Source organism: Rhinoraja longicauda, chromosome 36 (assembly GCF_053455715.1).
Source record: "Rhinoraja longicauda isolate Sanriku21f chromosome 36, sRhiLon1.1, whole genome shotgun sequence".
Classification (NCBI taxonomy): Eukaryota; Metazoa; Chordata; class Chondrichthyes; order Rajiformes; family Arhynchobatidae; genus Rhinoraja; species Rhinoraja longicauda.
Genome location: NC_135988.1, coordinates 386444 through 404081, shown reverse-complemented (window position 1 = coordinate 404081; position 17638 = coordinate 386444). Strand labels below are relative to the sequence as shown.

General features: G+C 51.3%; 2 protein-coding genes across 2 annotated transcripts in view; both read left to right on the top strand.

Moving 5' to 3' along the window:
• The first annotated feature begins 8995 nt into the window (after window positions 1-8995).
• Window positions 8996-10812, top strand: LOC144610233 (putative G-protein coupled receptor 139). Its single transcript, XM_078428830.1, has 2 exons — window positions 8996-9065; window positions 9914-10812. Exons 1-2 carry the CDS (start codon window positions 8996-8998, stop codon window positions 10810-10812), a joined length of 969 nt encoding a protein of 322 aa, XP_078284956.1.
• A 4055-nt stretch (window positions 10813-14867) lies between these two features.
• The window catches only part of LOC144610232 (putative G-protein coupled receptor 139), a 14591-nt gene continuing 11820 nt past the window's right edge, over window positions 14868-17638 (top strand). Inside the window, exon 1 of the mRNA XM_078428829.1 lies at window positions 14868-14965. Coding sequence (XP_078284955.1) covers window positions 14868-14965 — 98 coding nt within the window. The remainder of the gene's footprint in view (window positions 14966-17638) is intronic.

Genomic DNA, 17638 nt, shown 5'->3' with positions numbered 1-17638 from the left:
TTAGAGCACAGACAGAAAGCAAAGGGTGGGGATAAATGGGTCCCTTTCAGAATGGCAGGCAGTGACTAGTGGGGTATCGCAAGGCTCGGTGCTGGGACCGCAGCTATTTACAATATACATTAATGACTTGGATGAAGGGATTAAAAGTACCATTAGCAAATTTGCAGATGATACAAAGCTGGGTGGTAGTGTGAACTGCGAGGAAGATGCTATGAGGTTGCAGGGTGACTTGGACAGGTTATGTGAGTGGGCGGATGCATGGAAGATGCAGTTTAAAGTGGATAAGTGTGAGGTTATCCAATTTGGTGGTAAGAATAGGAAGGCAGATTATTATCTGAATGGTGTCAAGTTGGGAAAAGGGGACGTACAACGAGATGTGGGTGTCCTAGTGCATCAGTCACTGAAAGGAAGCATGCAGGTACAATAGGTACTAGTGAGACCGCACCTGGGGTACTGTGTGCGGTTTTGGTCCCCAAATTTGAGGAAGGATATTCTTGCTATTGAGGGCGTGCAGCGTAGGTTTACTGGGTTAATTCCAGCGTAGGTTTACTAGTTTAATTCTTATCGAAACATATAAGATTATTGAGGGGTTGGACACATTAGAGGCAGGAAACACATTCCCAATGTCACAGTTTAAGAATAAGGGGTAGGCCATTTAGAAAGGAGATGAGGAAAACCTTTTTCAGTCAGATAGTTGTAAATCTGTGGAATTCTCTGCCTCAGAAGGCAGTGGAGGCCAATTCTTTGAATGTATTCAAGAGGGAGCTAGATAGAGCTCTTAAGGATAGCGGAGTCAGGGGGTATGGGTAGAAGGCAGGAACGGGGTACTGATTGAGAATGATCAGCCATGATCACATTGAATGGTGGTGCTCGCTCGAAGGGCCGAATGGCCTCCTCCTGCACCTATTGTCTATTGGCTTGTAATTTCCTGGATTGCTCTTCCAGCCGTTCTTGAATAACAGTACAGCGTGAGCTACCCTCTTTCCGTACCTCTCCTGTGGCTAAAGATACTGGAAATATCTCTGTCAGGGCCTCTGTAACGCCTGCTCTTGCTTCCCACAATATCCGTGGATATATTTGATCAAGCCCCAGGGATTTATCGACCTTAATATGCTTTAAGACCATCTCCTCTTTAGCTGTCTGTCAATCCTCTTTTGATATGTGGATATGTTCAAATACTTCACTCCTAATTTCCCTGAACTACATAACATCCACGTCCTTCTCCAGAGTGGATACTGATGGGAAATTTCCATTCATGACACTAAAGTATTGTAGATAGCGAAGATAGTTATCAAAAATTACGGCAGGATTTGATCAGCTGTGCATGTGGGGCTGAAGAATAGTTAATGGAGTTTAATAAGTAGAAATGCAAATCAAGGCAGGGACTTCACAGTGAATGGTTGGGCCTTGGGGAGTGATTGAGAGCCGAGGGATCAGGAAGTGCAGGTACGCAACTCCGTGACAGTGGCGCCACAGGTAGACAGGATGCGCAGAAGGCTGATGGTACATTGGCTTTCATCAGTTACGGTATTTAGAAGTTGGGATGTTATGTTACATTGTATAAGACGTTGTTGAGTCGATATTTAAAGTATTGTGTTCTGTTTTGTTCACCCTGGTATAAGAAGGATGTCGTTAAGGTCGAACTAATGCAGATAAGGTTTACGAGGATGTTGCCAGTAGCTGAGTGCCTGAGCCACAGGGAGAGGTTGAACAGTAATTTTATTCCTTGGGCACAGGAGACTGAGGGGTGATCTTATAGGAGTGCACAAGACCATGAGGGAAAGAGAGACGGCAAAAGCACAGTTTTTTACCCGGAGTATCAAAAACTTAAGATCATAGTTTTATAGTTACACTAGCACAAGTGTGCCCGTTGGGCCCGTCCTCGTAGGGTTTCCATTGTAACCGGGAGGGGAGTGGGGGGGAGGGAAGGGGGAGGGAGGGAGGAGGGAGGTGTGGAGGGGGGAGGGGAGGGAGAGGGGGGGAGGGGAGGGGAGGGGGAGGGGAGGGGGGGAGAGGGGGGAGGGAGAGGGGCGGGAGGGGGGTAGGGGGAGGGGGAGGGAGGGGGGAGGGGAGGGGGGAAGGGGAGGGAGAGGGGAGGGAGGGGGGAGGGGGAGGGAGGAGGGAGGGGAGGGGGAAGGGGGGAGGGAGGGGGACCTCCCCTTTTCCCAGTACCCCTCTTTCCCCGTTGGGCCCGTCCTCGTAGGGTTTCCATTGTAACCGGGAGGAGGGGAGGGAGGGAAGGGGGAGGGAGGGAGGAGGGAGGTGTGGAGGGAGGAGGGGAGGGGGAGGGGAGGCGGGGAGGGGGGAAGGGGGGGGAGGGGGAGGGAGAGGGGAGGGATGGGGTAGGGGGGGAGGGAGGGGGGAGGGGAGGGGGCTAGGGGGGGAGGGAGGGGGGAGGGGAGGGGGGAGGGGGGAGGGGAGGGGGAAGGGGAGTGAGGGGGACCTCCCCTTTTCCCAGTACCCCTCTTTCCCCGTTGGGCCCGTCCTCGTAGGGTTTCCATTGTAACCGGGAGGGGAGTGGGGGGGAGGGAGGGGGAGGGAGGGGGAGGGGAGGGGGGAGGGGGATGGGGGAGGGGGAAGGGGGAAGGGGGAGGGAGAGGGGAGGGAGGGGGTAGGGGGGAGGGGGAGGGAGGGGGGAAGGGGGAGGGAGGGGGACCTCCCCTTTTCCCAGTACCCCTCTTTCCCCGTTGGGCCCGTCCTCGTAGGGTTTCCATTGTAAGCGGGAGGGGAGTGGGGGGAGGGAAGGGAGGAGGGAGGTGTGGAGGGGGAGGGGAGGGGGAGGGAGGGGGGAGGGGGGAGGGGGAAGAGGGGGGAGGGAGAGGGGAGGGAGGGGTAGGGGGAGGGGGAGGGAGGGGGGAAGGGGGGAGGGAGGGGGACCACCCGTTTTCCGAGTACCCATCTTTCCCCGTTGGGCCCGTCCTCGTAGGGTTTCCATTGTAACCGGGAGGCGGGGAGGGAGGGGGGAGGGAGGGAGGAGGGAGGTGTGGAGGGAGGAGGGGAGGGAAGGGGGGAGGGGGGAAGGGGGAGGGGGGAAGGGGGGGAGGTAGAGGGAGGGAGAGGGAGGGGGAAGGGGGGAGGGAGGGGGACCTCCCCTTTTCCCAGTACCCCTCTTTCCCCGTTGGGCCTGTCCTCGTAGGGTTTCCATTGTAACCGGGAGGCGGGAAGGGAGGGGGGAGGGAGGGAGGAGGGGAGGGGGATGGAGGGGGGGAGGGGAGGGGAGGGGGGAAGGGGGGGAGGGGGGGAAGGGGGAGGAGGAGGGAAGGGGGGAGGTGGAGGGAGGGGGGAGGGGAGGGGGAAGGGGGGAGGGAAGGGGACCTCCCCTTTTTCCAGTACCCCTCTTTCCCCGTTGGGCCCGTCCCCGAGAGGTGAGGGAGGTGGGGAGGGATGGGGAGGGAGTTGGGGTGGAGGGGGTTAGGGAGTGGGGATGGAGGTGGGAAGGAGTGGGGAGGAAGGGGTTGAGGGGGGAAGGGGGACCTCCCCTTTCTTTTTTCGAAACACTTGCCCCGGTGGCCCATGCTGATCTGTGTATGTTAAGTGACTTGCAATAAAAAACACAACTTTAAAAAACAATCAGTTGCTTTTCGCAACAATGTAGCACCCATCTCACACAAGCATTGTGACGTCACAAGCTGAAGACCTTGGAAAAAAAAGGTTAAAAATAAAAAAATGTAAATTTGTAAAGATTAGACACCCAATAGCAGCTGCTTGTCCATTGTGACATCACACGCTGAAGGGGGGTCAGCTCGAGCTCATCTCACAGGGGCATTGTGACATCACACGCTGAAGACTAAATCCGCACCGCAGCGCCCCCCTGAAAAGGGGGGGGGGGGGCAGCGCTTTAAAACCTCTGTAACTTAAAAAATACGCGACCAAATCAAATGAAAATATCACGGCCGAGCGAGCGCGAGATTGGCGATTGAGGTGGTGCGAAAACCGTCGCGCTACGGTTCGCCTTTTTTCCGCAATCGATGTTACGTACGGTTCAGGACATTCCCAAAAATATATACTCACAAGATCTGAGTTTTAGTAATATAGTTACATAGATTTTTAGTTTCAAATATTTTTTCAATCTCTTAGGCTCTGCGGCCTAACATCATGGACCTGGCGGCCTTGTTCGGGACTGACTTTCAGTCGCACCGTGGACTTACCATCTGAGCCTGTGATCCCTTGCCTCGGAACGACGCTTCAACCGTGGCCTACGGATTTCACCTTCGAGGAGTTCGCAATCTCGCGTAGAGACTGATGTCGCGAAGCTCCAAAGTCGCAAGAGGTTCGACCAGCCCCCAACCCGCTGTCCGATCGCCCGGGCATCTGAGAGCCCCCCGCTGCGGGAGCTTGATCGCCCGTCGCGGAGGGCCAGGTCGCCAGCTCCAGGAGCCAAAATCGTCCCGTCAACGGAAGGCTTGAGGATCCCCACCGTGGGAGGACAAAGAAGGGAGGAGATTTAACTTTTCTTTTCGCCTTCCATCACAGTAATGAATGTGGAGGAGTCGCTGTGGTGGATGTTTATGTCAAAATGTATTTTGTGTGTCTTGTTGCTTTTTATTGACTGTATGGTAAATTGAATTCCTCGTATGTTGCAAAACATACTTCGATAATAAAGTATGATTATGATTATGATTATTATGATTATGATTTAAGGTGAGAGTGGAAAAAATTAATAGGAATCTGAGAGGCAATGCTTTCACACCATGGGTGTTTGGTATATGGAATGAGTTGCCAGAGGAGGTAGTTGAGGCAAGTACTATAACAGCGTTTAAAAAAAACACGAGGACAGGTACATGCAAAAATAAAGGTTTGGAGGGATCGGGTGAAAATGCGGGGAGTTGGGACAAGCGTCGATGCGCCATACAGGTCGGCATGGATAATTAGGGCTGAAAGGCCTGTTTCTCTACTCTATGACTCCATGATTGGTCAATACCTCCGCCTGTGGCATTACCTTTAAGGCCAAGAAAAGATTCAATATTTTTAAGAGCATGATACTTGAAAGGTGCAAACTAGTGCCCGAAAGGAGTGACTCTGTGTGCAGCATCAGAAGAAATCTACTATTTAGTTTTCATTTTGAAATGCAGTATGGAAACAGGGCCTTCGACCCACCGGGTCTACACTGCCCATCAATAACCCATTCCGACTAGTTGTATGTGTTCCCACTTTCTCATCCACCCAAACCACAAGGCGCAATTTACTGAGGCCATTTAACGTACAAACCCACATCTCTTTGGGAAGTGGAAGGAAACCAGAGCACGTAGATAAAACCCACCCAGGAGAATCAACAAACTCCACACAGACAGCACCCAAGGTGAGGAACGAACCCGGGTCTCTGGTGCTGTGAGCAGCTCAGACGTGAGCATAGAAACATAGAAACAGAGAAAATAGGCACAGGAGGAGGCCATTCGGCCCTTCGAGCCAGCACCGCCATTCATTGTGATCATGGCTGATCGTCCCCAATCAATAATCCGTGCCTGCCTTCTCCCCAATATCCCTCGATTCCACTAGCCCCTAGAGCTCTATCTACTTCTCCCTTAAATCCATCCAGTGATTTGGCTTCCACTGCCCTCTGTGGCAGAGAATTCCACAAATTCACAACTCTCTGGGTGAAAAAGGTTTTTCTCACCTCAGTCTTAAATGACCTCCCCTTTATTCTAAGACTGTGGCCCCTGGTTCTGAGATGAGACAAAACCTTTAAAACCCAGGTAGTTGTGAATTTGTGGAATTCTCTGCCACAGAAGGCCGTGGAGGCCATTCACTGGATGAATTTAAAAGAGAGTTACATAGAGTTCGAGGGCTAGCGGAATCAATGGATCCGGGGAGAAGGCAGGCACAGGTTACTGATTGTGGATGATCAACCACGATCACAATGAATGGCGGTGCTGGTTCGAAGAGTCAAGTGGCCTCCTCCTGTACCTACTTTCTATGTTTCTATGTTTCCATGTCTATTCAACGTTCCAACTCACATCATCAGATAAATCTAAGATAGTTGTGAAAGGGAGATATTTACGGGATAATCATCGTTCTGAAATGCACATGGGTTACTTTTACTGGACTGGCAGAATGTTCCATACACCCTTCACCAATTGTGCGGAAAAGGTCCCATTAACTCCGCCCATTCACCTTAACTGTCCTTTGAATCTCGATTCCCTTATTGAGGGAAATAAGTTCTGTGCGTCTACCCGATCTGTTCCTCTCGTGATTTTATTCACTATAAGATCAGCCCTCATCCTCCCGCACTCCAAGGAATAGAGTCCCAGCCAGCTCAACCTCTCCCTTTAGATCAGACCCTCGCACCCTGGGAATATCTTCGTAAATCTTCTCCGAACGCTTTCCAACTTGACATCTTTCCTATAACAAGGTGCCCAGAACTAAGCACAGTCTAAATGTGGTCTTACCAATGTTTTCCATAACTGCAACATGACCTCCCAAATTCTGTGTGCATGCATTCCCAGATCCTTCTGCTCTATAACACTGCATAGCACTGCAATTCATTGTGTAGGTCCTGCCCATGTAAGACTTTCCAAAATGCAACATGTCACATTTATCTGCATTAAATTCCATCCAGCTGTCCTCAGCCACCTGGCAAATCGATCAAGATCCCGCTGCAATTGTGGCATCCATCTTCGCTATCTGCAATCCTACCCACTTTTGTGCAAACCATCTGCAAATTTGCTAGTCTTGCCATACACATTCTCATACAAATAATTTATATAAATGAGAAACAGTAAAGAGCCAAGCAGCAAATTCGGACGCATACAACAGGCCTCCAGTCCGAGAAGCAACCTTCCACCATTACCCTCTGCTTCCTTCCATGAAGCCAATTTTCTATCCATTCAGCTATCTTTCCTTGGATTCCATGCGATCTAACCTCCCAAAGCACCTTGTCGTGTGGAACCTTCTCGAATGCTTTGCTGAAGCCCAAATATATAACATCTGTCCTCAATAACCTTTTTGGTCACATCTGCAAATGTGAAGATGTCCTATCCTATGTATCCTGTACCGCAGAATCCTCTCGAGTAACTTTGCCTGTAGTTCCCAGCCTTTTCCATGTATCCTTTCTTGAAGGGCTAAACTCTCCACGTGATTTTGTGTACCAGACGGAGTGCTTCCAATATCTGCGTGGAGGTCAGGAAATGCATGCATTAGTTAATTACCATCGTCTGCGAACTTGATCCTATGAATGATAACGCCCCAGTGGCAAGATGTGGAGTGGAAGCATCCCTTTCGATGAATGCGTAGGTCTAACGTTACTTCCCAAACTTAGATCCATTTTGCTTGATATGACTAAATCACACTGGGCACGTAATGTGGGGAAGATGCTGGAGTCAATTATCAAAGAGATAGTGACGGCGTATTTGGATAGCAATGAAAGGATTGGTCCAATTCAGCATGGATTTATGAAGGGGCAATCCAGCTTGTTTAATCTTCTGGAATATTTTGAGGATGTGACAAGTAAAATGGATGATGGAGAGCCAGTAGATGTAGTGTTTGTAGACTTTCAGAAAACCTTTGATAAGGTCCCACACGACAGATTGATGAGCAAAATTAGAGCACTTGGTATTGGGGGTAGGGCATTGACATGGATAGAGAATTGGTTGGCAGACAGGAAGAGATGGGCCATCTTCAGAATGGCAGGCAGTGTCGAGTGGAGTGCCGCAAAGCTCAGTGCTGGGGCCCCAACTATTTATAATATATATTAATGATTTGGATGATGGGATTAGAAGTAACTAACGAGAAAGTTTGCACATGACACAAAGCTGGGTGGCGCTGTGAACTGCGAAGAGGATGTTAGCAGAGGAGCATGTGAACTGCGAAGAGGATGTTGACTTGGACAGGTTGAGTGAGTGGGCAGATGCATGGCAGATGCAGTATAATATAGATAAATGTGAGGTTGTCCACTTCGTCGGCAAAACAAAGGGACAGATTATTATCTCAATGGTGTCAGATTAGGTAAACGGGAACAGCAACGAGACCTGGGTGTCCTTGTACACCAGTCACTGAAAGTAAGCGCGCAGGTAGAGCAGGCATTGAAGAAAGCTAATGATATGTTGGTTTTCATAACGAGAGGATTTGAGTATAGGAGAAAAGTGGTCCTTCTGCAATTGTATAGGGCCCTGGTGGGACCACATCTTGAGTATTGTGTGCCGTTTTGGTCTCCTAATTTGAGGAAGGACGTCCTTGCTATTGAGGCAGTGCAGCGTAGGTTCACGAGGTTAATCCTTGGGATGGCGGTACTGTCCTATGAGGAAAGATTGGAAAGACTGGGCTTGTATGCACTGGAGTTTAGAAGGTTGAGAAGGAATCTTATACAGACGTATAAAATTATACAAGCCGTGACAAGCGAGATGCAGGAAAAATGTTCCCAATGTTTGGGGAGTCCAGAACCAGGTGCCACAGTCTGAGTAGAAAGGGGAGGCCATCTAAATCAGGTGAGAAGAAACTTTTTCACCCAGAGTTGTGAATTTATGGAATTCTCTGCTACAGAAGGCAGTGGAGGCCAATGCACTGGATGAATGTAATAGAGAGTTAGATAGAAATCTCGGGGTTTAGTGGAATCAAGGGATATGGGGAGAAGGCAGGCACAGGTTACTGATTGTGGATGATTAGCCATGATCACAGTGACCGGCGGTGCTGGATCGAAGAGTCTAATGTCCTCCTCCTGGACCTATTTTCTATGTTTCTATGAATAGTTACGTTTAACAAACTCTAACCTCGTGTCGTAGAAATAGAGTTTGCAACATTCCCTGTTTTTAAATGTGAACAAAGAATATTAAAACTCATAGTTCGCGAAATCCCTGGAGGAAAGAAATTCATTGCAGAATGAGAAAAAATCGTTTACGGTTCTTGTTTGTTCAGTGGGCTGTGGCTGATGTGCCAGAGGAAACAGTCACGCTAGTTGTCTCCGTGGAATTCCCTCACTTGTATAAATGTGTGCTAAATCAATCACCAATACAGATGGACAGTTGGAAAGTTCTGTGCGACTGTTCGCTGCTTCACACGGAAAATGGGATATCCAGCAATTTACTACATAGCCGGCACTTTCTATCCTGTACTTGCGGCGGTTGGTATTCCTGGTAAGATACTGGAACTGGCGACTGAAACAGCGCTGAAACAGGGCTTTCGATCCACCGATTCAGCGCCGACCAGCAATCCCCGCACACTGACGCTGTCCTACGCACGCTAGGAACAATTTACAACTGCACCAAGCAAATTAGCCGACAGACCTGCACGTCTTTGGAGTGTGGGATGAAACCGGAGTTCCCGGAAACCCCCAATAAGGTCACGGGGAGAATGTACAAACTCCGAGCAGACAAGGTCCCGTAGTCAGGATCAAACCCGGGTCTCTGCCGCTGTCAGGCAGCAAGTTTAACGCTGCGCACCGTGCCGCCCTGTGTGTAGGTCTCTTTCTTTTCTCTACTTGCTGCTCTGTAGAAGAGTCGCGGTGATACCCAGCCCAGATCCTACCTCAGCTGACGAGTGTCTTCAAAAAGGTTCAGGCTTCAGCGCATGTTTTATTTAAGGCATTTTGTTGTTATTGATGTGTGGTTCTTTTGTCAATCACATCAGTTAAATGTTGACATTGTTTCAGCATTTAAGCGCATTCAAATCTGGCATATATTCTTCCAGCTCCGGGTTTCATTAATACAGAAAATTGGAACTTTGCAGACAATCCTTACCGTCGCCGCTGATTCGATGTTGTTAATGTTATAAATGCTCAATTACATGTTCATTTCCATTGAAGCAACGATTCGAAATGACTGAGGTGCTCAGTGCACCGTAGCCCACGGTATATTGGTGCAAATTGCCGACACATCTGCCTCTCCAATCAGCCCCGCTCTAAGCATTTCTCCGAACGGAAATTGAGTAAAGTGCATCAGGTGTTTGCTCACTTGGAACTAACGTTTTATTGTATTTCTTGCAGTTAATTTAACGGCGATTGTGATCCTCTCTCGGGGAAAATGTGGTCTCTCCAAATGCATCACCCGTTACCTGGTGGGAATGGCAACAGCGGATCTCATGGTCGTTGTCGTCGTTGCATTAATTGAACAAGTTAATAACATCTACGTTTACGCTAGTTCATTGCTCATCACTCCGGTTTGCGCGCTGACACTTGGATTGAGGGTTGTAACCATGGACTGTTCCGTTTGGTTCACCGTCAGTTTCACTTGCGATCGCTTCTTGGCGATCTGTTGTCAAAAGCTACGTGAGCGCTACAGCAGCGAGCGGGCAGCGTGTGTGGTTATGGTGACTGTGGCTGCCGCCAGCTGCGCCAGGTGCGTTCCCTTTTACTTTGCCTTGGAGCCTTATGTCATAATTGACAACATGCCTTGGCGTTGCGCCTTCACAGAGGAGTACGCCACTTTGCCGGCATGGAAAGGTTTCGAGTTACTTGACAGTATCTTAACACCGCTGTTACCGATCGGTTTAATCCTGTTGTTCAATGGGTTAACTGTCAGACATGTCATAGCGGCCAATAGAGTCCGCAGAGGACTTCGGAAGAGCAATGAGAACCAGAAGGATACAGAGGTGGAGAACCGGAGAAAATCGATGATTTTGCTCTTCGCTATATCAGGCAATTTCATATTATTTTGGATACCCTATGTGGTTCATTCTCTGAAATGGCAAGCACAAAATTTCTTTTATACCGATAGATATTTCAGCAGCCCGGTATATATCCTACAGCAGTTCGGATATATGTTGCAGATTCTCAGTATGTGCACCAACACGTGTATCTATACACTGACACAGAGGAAATTCAGGGAGCAGCTGAAGAATGGAGTGAAATATCTGCTCACATTGAATGGCCAGTTATGCAGATGACGTGCAAGCCTGGTTGCAACTTGGCTGAAAGTTCAAATAAATGTCTTTAAAAATTCGTTCCTTCGGTAAAATGCCATAAAGTCAATGCAGGCATGCGCCTGACATCCGGGAACCCGGTATACTCACTTAATTTGGTCACGTTTGGAAAGTGTGGGCACATGCTACCTGTTGCTGTTGTAATGTTGCATTGGTGGAATTACATTCCAATCCACTGGACCATTGATCGTTGGAACAAACTTTCGGACAGCTGGAGAATATAACTCACAGCTGGAATATAACTCAGAGCTTAGGTGGCGCAGCGGTAGAGTTGCTGCCTTACAGCGAATGCAGCGCCGGAGACTCAGGTTCGATCCCGACTACGGGTGCTGTACTGTAGGGAGTTTGTACGTTCTCCCCGTGACCTGCGTGGGGTTTCTCCGAGATCTTCGGTTTCCTCCCACACTCCAAAGACGTACAGGTTTATAGGTTAATTGGCTGGGCAAATGTAAAAATTATCCCTAGTGGGTGTAGGATAATGTTAATGTGCGGAGATCGCTGGGTCCTGCTGGGCCGAAGGGCCTGTTTCTGCGCTGTATCTCTAAATCTAAATCTAAAAATCTAAGTCTGGTGTCAGATGCATTGACAATAGAAAATAGACAATAGACAATAGGTGCAGGAGTAGGCCATTCAGCCCTTCGAGCCAGCACCGCCATTCAATGCGATCATGGCTGATCACTCTCAATCAGTACCCCGTTCCTGCCTTCTCCCCATACCCCCTCATTCCGCTATCCTTAAGAGCTCTATCCAGCTCTCTCTTGAAAGCATCCAACGAACTGGCCTCCACTGCCTTCTGAGGCAGAGAATTCCACACCTTCACCACCCTCTGACTGAAAAAGTTCTTCCTCATCTCCGTTCGAAATGGCCTACCCCTTATTCTCAAACTGTGGCCCCTTGTTCTGGACTCCCCCAACATTGGGAACATGTTATCTGCCTCTAATGTGTCCAATCCCCTAATTATCTTATATGTTTCAATAAGATCCCCCCTCATCCTTCTAAATTCCAGTGTATACAAGCCCAATCGCTCCAGCCTTTCAACATACGACAGTCCCGCCATTCCGGGAATTAACCTAGTGAACCTACGCTGCACGCCCTCCATAGCAAGAATATCCTTCCTCAAATTTGGAGACCAAAACTGCACACAGTACTCCAGGTGCGGTCTCACCAGGGCCCGGTACAACTGTAGAAGGACCTCTTTGCTCCTATACTCAACTCCTCTTGTTACGAAGGCCAACATTCCATTGGCTTTCTTCACTGCCTGCTGTACCTGCATGCTTCCTTTCATTGACTGATGCACTAGGTCACCCAGATCTCGTTGAACTCCCCCTCCTCCTAACTTGACACCATTCAGATAATAGACGGAATCTTTCGGTTTCCGATATAAATCCTGTTGACTAATCGTTGATCAGCGAAAAATTTCGTCGCCCATAACACAACTAAAATATACAGTAACTGGTGAAAGAACATTCTCACGCGGAAATGGGGTGTTTCTAGTTTGTGACATGTGAATAGGCTGGTATCAAAAATACGTCCGAGGCTTGCCGTTTGAGGTTCGCCCCGACAATTCGATATTTCTGATTAAAGTTTTCAATAGCGCAACGACCTCGTCGATTTGATTTCTTTCAGCAATTAATCCTTGCCAGACACGAGAAATTGGTTCCAAATGCTCGCCTCAAGACCCCGCCCTCCAATTTTCTGCTGTTGCTCTTTTAATTAATTCACTTTTTTTCCCCTCGTGTTTTGGACCGTTTATGTAGGCGTTTGTTTACATTCTCTTCGAACGTGAAGGCATCTTTTAAGCAATTAATGAATGAAAAGTTTGGCCGATAATACCTCTCTCCGTCAAAGGACGTGTTCGTGAATTTACAGCTCAGACACTAGAATTAATTCGGACAAATACAGACTTCATGCCATTGATCTGACGAAGGGTTTACGATAATAAACTTTTCCACGGATGCTGAATGACATGTTGAATACTTCCAACGCCTTTTTATTTTCTATTTCTGTTTCACTCTACCCGTACCCTATATCTGACTTTACTCAGATACGCACGGACACCAAATAAAACGGCTCACAACAGTGGTGAGTCTACCGAACAAGTCGGGATAATAAAACCATAACAATGTACACCGTGAAACACTGAGCAATGTCAAGCTGATTCCACAAGCCAAAGTAACGGTAGGATTTTTATGCCCTCGTGACACAATGGAAACTTGTAGAGTTGAAATCAATCGTCATTAATCAATGTCTCCGTAACCTTTCATCTTTTATTTTTCCAATAATTAAATTTATTCTTACGTTTCTTGTTTAGAAATCTCCCTCCCCCGTGCCCAACATGTAGATAACATAAATGTCTAGATTCTACTCGCCAAATGGAGTCTCCTCGTAAAAGACGTCGTTTGTTAACCTTTGGGAGATGTGCCTGCTAAACACAGTGACCGAGAACAACAGTAACGCAGAATTACAACAGATAAGAACCTAACCAGAACTACAAAGGATTATCCCCCCCCCCTCCGCCCCCGCCCCCTACTGATAAGAAAGCCTGCTTCTCAGCAGAATGTTTCAGTTTTCGCTATTTTAACTACATTCTATCGTGGTAATTTTTCACATCATGCTCCCGAGTATGTGAGCTCCAGGGTTACCCAAATATAACCTACTCATCTTCCTTATAATTCTCAAAATTTCCGAAAACATTTCTGCCTCTTGGCAATTGGTCACGCCCAATTAAGCCATAATACACAGCACCCTCTAATACTAAAACTAATTGATATCTGTTATCCCCTCTTCCTACCTGCATAACTAGCATCAGGATTTTCAACGTATCATATTGCCTCCTGTTATACTAAAATAAGAAAAAAACAATCGCACTCAATAACTGTACAAAAACTAATTTAAAAACGGACATTTGCTTACATGCCACTATCGTATCTACCTCAGCCACCAAACCCGACTGGGTGATCCAAGCAACTCACCGCACTCTATTAAAAAAGTTGCCTGTCACATTTCCTTTAAACCTTGCCCCTCTCACAATATATGCCCTCTAGAATTTTATGTTTCCATCCTTGGAAAAAGGTTCTATCTGTCACCCCGTCTATGCTCAACATATGATGTACATGTATTAAATCTCCCCACAACCTCCGTCCTTACATAGAAAGGAATACGAGTCTGTCCAAACTCTCCCTGTAGCAAATGGCCTCCAATGCAAGCAACGTTCTCTACTTTCTCCACATTCCCTCCAAAGGCTCCACATCCTTCTTGTAAATGTACCACTACAATTGCACGTCTACCATTACTTGTGCGACTAGATTCAACAACAGATGGTTAATACAAGTCACACATAATACAAGGGCATCTTGGGCCGGCGGAGGCACAGTTGGAGGAACAGGTGGAAGGACAGGAGGTGGGAAAGGTGGAGGAACCCGCAAAGGGGGGCGACCTCGTGGCCGAGGCTGGGCAACCCGCACCGATTCGTCGATGCCCAAGTGCGCCGGCATTAAGCGGTCAATTGACACGGCCTCCGGCCGGGCCCCCATGTCCAAGACAAAGTTTGTCTGCCGTGCTGCAGCATCCGGTACGGGCCGTCATATGGCTTCTGGAGCGGCGTCCAGTGGGCGTCACGGCGCAGGAACATATAGGCGCAGTCCCGGAGGGCCGATGGCACGTACGGGCGGAATGTCCCGTGGCGGGATATCGGCACAGGTGCGAGCTTGCCAACTCGCTCGCGAAGGCGCTGTAAGGCGGACGAGGGCGGTTCCTCCTGCCCCGGCGACGAGGGCACGAACTCCCCGGGCACCGTGAGCGGTGCCCCGTACACGAGCTCCGCTGAAGATGAGGCCTGGTCCTCCTTAGGTGCAGTCCGTATACCCAGCAAGACCCATGTTAGCTCGTCCATCCAGTCCGGGACGGAGAGTTGCACCTTCAGCGCTGTCTTCATCTGCCGGTGGAACCTCTCCACCAGGCCGTTTGCCTGCGGGTGATAGGAAGTGGTGTGGTGCAACCACACGCCCAACAGGTGAGACATGGCCGCCCACAGCTCAGAGGTGAACTGTGGCCCGCGGTCCGAAAAGATGACCACCGGCAGCGAGCAATTCAGTGCACGGCCAACGCACGAGCGCATGTAGCTGTGGCTGTGTCGGCCAGCGGTATGGCGTCCGGCCACCGCGTGAAGCGGTCCACCACCGTGAGGAGGTGGGTGATGCCCCGGGACGGTGGGAGCTGGCCCACAATGTCCACGTGCAGATGGTCGAAACGCCGGCAGGGTAGACCGAACTCCTGGAGTGGCGCCCAGACGTGGCGTTGGAACTTCGCCGTCTCGCACCGAATGGAGGTGCGGGCCCAGTGGCCAACCTGCTTGCGTAGACCGTGCCACATGAACCGTGCAGCTACCAGTGCGTTTGTCGCCTGGATGGATGGGTGAGCCAGCCCGTGGACCACGTCGAACACCCTCCGGCGCCACACGGCAGGGACGATGGGTCGCGGCTGACCTGCCGACATATCGCACAGTATCGTCGCTCCTCCGGGGCCGAGAGGAACATCCTCAAGGCGGAGAGTGAGGGGGAGAGAGGGGGGAGCGGGGAGAGTGAGGGGAGAGTGAGAGGAGAGTGAGGGGAGAGTGAGGGGAGAGTGAGGGGAGAGTGAGAGGAGAGTGGGGGGGAGAGTGAGGGGAGAGTGATGGGAGAGTGAGTGGAGAGTGAGGGGAGAGTGAGGGGAGAGTGAGGGGAGAGTGGGGGGGAGAGTGAGGGGAGAGTGAGGGGGAGTGAGGGGGAGTGAGGGGGAGTGAGGGGAGAGTGGGGGTGGGGAGAGTGAGGGGAGAGTGAGGGGGAGTGAGCGGGAGTGAGGGGGGAGTGAGGGGAGAGTGGGGGGGAGCGAGGGGAGAGTGAGGGTGAGTGGGGAGAGTGAGGGGAGAGTGGGGGGAAAGAAGGGAGAGTGAGGGGGAGAGTGGGGGGACAGAGTGGGGAGAGTGCGGGGAGATTGAGCGGAGAGTGAGGGGAGCGTGAGGGGAGAGTGAGGGGATAGTGAGGGGATAGTGGGGAGAGTGACGGGGAGGGGTCCGGGGGGGAGATTTTAAAGTTAAAACATTTCATTTCTAACCGATTTCTTGAAGGTCTTCAGAATGTGACGTTAGAATGGGACCCGGGCGTCTGTGAGATAAGGTCGCGCCCGCCCCCCCCCCCGGACAAAGTAATGCGCCCCTCCCCGGACCTTGGTGGGTGTGGGGGGCGGCAGGAGAGAATGGGGGAGTGGGGGAGGAGAGAGTGGTGGTGGGAGGGGGATTGGGACTGGGGAGGGCAGCGGGGGTCGGGGGGAGGTGGGGAGTGGGGGAGGGAGTGGGGAGGGAGGGAAAGGGGGTAAGATGGGTGGGGGAAGGGGACAGTAAGAGTGAAAGGGGGGAGGTGGATGGTGGGGGGTAGAGAGGGGTTGTGGGGGAAGGGGGGTGGCGTGGGGGGGAGGGAGACCGTGGGGGTCAGGGGAGAGTGGGGAAGGGGGTGGGGCGAGTGGGTGGAGAGGAGGGTGGGGGTTGGAGGGGGTGAGGGTGGGAGGCGGGGGGTGGGGTAGTAGCGGTGGAGAGATGGGGCGTGGGGAAGAGTGAGAGTGGGGCTGGGGAGGAGAGAATGGGGAGGGGGAGAGTGGGGGTAGGATAGAGTGGGAGAGAGTGGTTGGGGAATGAGGGGGTGGGGGAGAGTGAGAGTGGGGCTGGGGAGGAGAGAATTGGGGGGTGGGTGGAGGACAGAGTGGGGGAAAGGGGATGGTGGGGAAATGGGAGGAGCAGAGAGTGGGGTTGGGAGGGAGAGTGGGATTGGGGAGGGGGGACAGCGGGGGAGGGGGGGTTGTGGTGGGGGGGAAGTGAGGGTGGGGGTGGGGGGAGGATAGAGTGAGGGAGGCGTGGGTGGGGAGGAAGGGTGGATGAGAGAGGGAGTGGGGGAGAGTGAGAATGGGGTCTGGGAGGAGAGAATAGGGGGGTGGGGGGGAGAGAGTGGGGAAAGGGGGAGAATGAGAGTGGAGAGATGGGGCGTGGGGAAGAGTGAGAGTGGGGCTGGGGAGGAGAGAATGGGGAGCGGGAGGGTGGGGGTAGGATAGAGTGGGAGAGAGTGGTTGGGGAATGAGGGGGTGGGGGAGAGTGAGAGTGGGGCTGGGGAGGAGAGAATTGGGGGGTGGGTGGAGGACAGAGTGGGGGAAAGGGGATGGTGGGGAAATGGGAGGAGCAGAGAGTGGGGTTGGGAGGGAGAGTGGGATTGGGGAGGGGGGACAGCGGGGGAGGGGGGTTGTGGTGGGGGGGAAGTGAGGGTGGGGGTGGGGGGAGGATAGAGTGAGGGAGGCGTGGGTGGGGAGGAAGGGTGGATGAGAGAGGGAGTGGGGGAGAGTGAGAATGGGGTCTGGGAGGAGAGAATAGGGGGGTGGGGGGGAGAGAGTGGGGAAAGGGGGAGAATGAGAGTGGGGTTGGGGGAGGAGAGAGTGGGGGATAGGCGGGTGGTGGGGAATGTGATGGTGGGGGAGAGTGCGAGTGGGGGTGGGAGGTATAGTGGAATTGGGGAGGAAGGCAGGGTGGGGTGGGGAGGAGGGAAGAGTGGGGGCGGGAAGGAGGAGGGGTGTGGGGAAGGGGACAGCAGGGGTGGTGGAGTGGTGGTGGGGGGATGAGAGAGTGCGGTGGGGGAAGGGTGACAGTGGGGGTCAGGGTCGATGGGAGAGTGGTGGGTAAGGAGGTGAGGGGGATGAGGGGGATTGAATGGGGGGGGGGTTGAAGGTTCTACACCAATACAGGGGAGGCTTTGGGTCCAAGGCTCCTCGGTCA

Bases quoted from the DNA above. Each gene is read 5' to 3' on its own strand.
- LOC144610233 (XM_078428830.1), top strand. From the start codon at position 8,996: ATGGGATATCCAGCAATTTACTACATAGCCGGCACTTTCTATCCTGTA. The intron at 9,066-9,913 runs GTAAGATACTGG...TATTTCTTGCAG, and splicing joins TGCGGCGGTTGGTATTCCTG to TTAATTTAACGGCGATTGTG.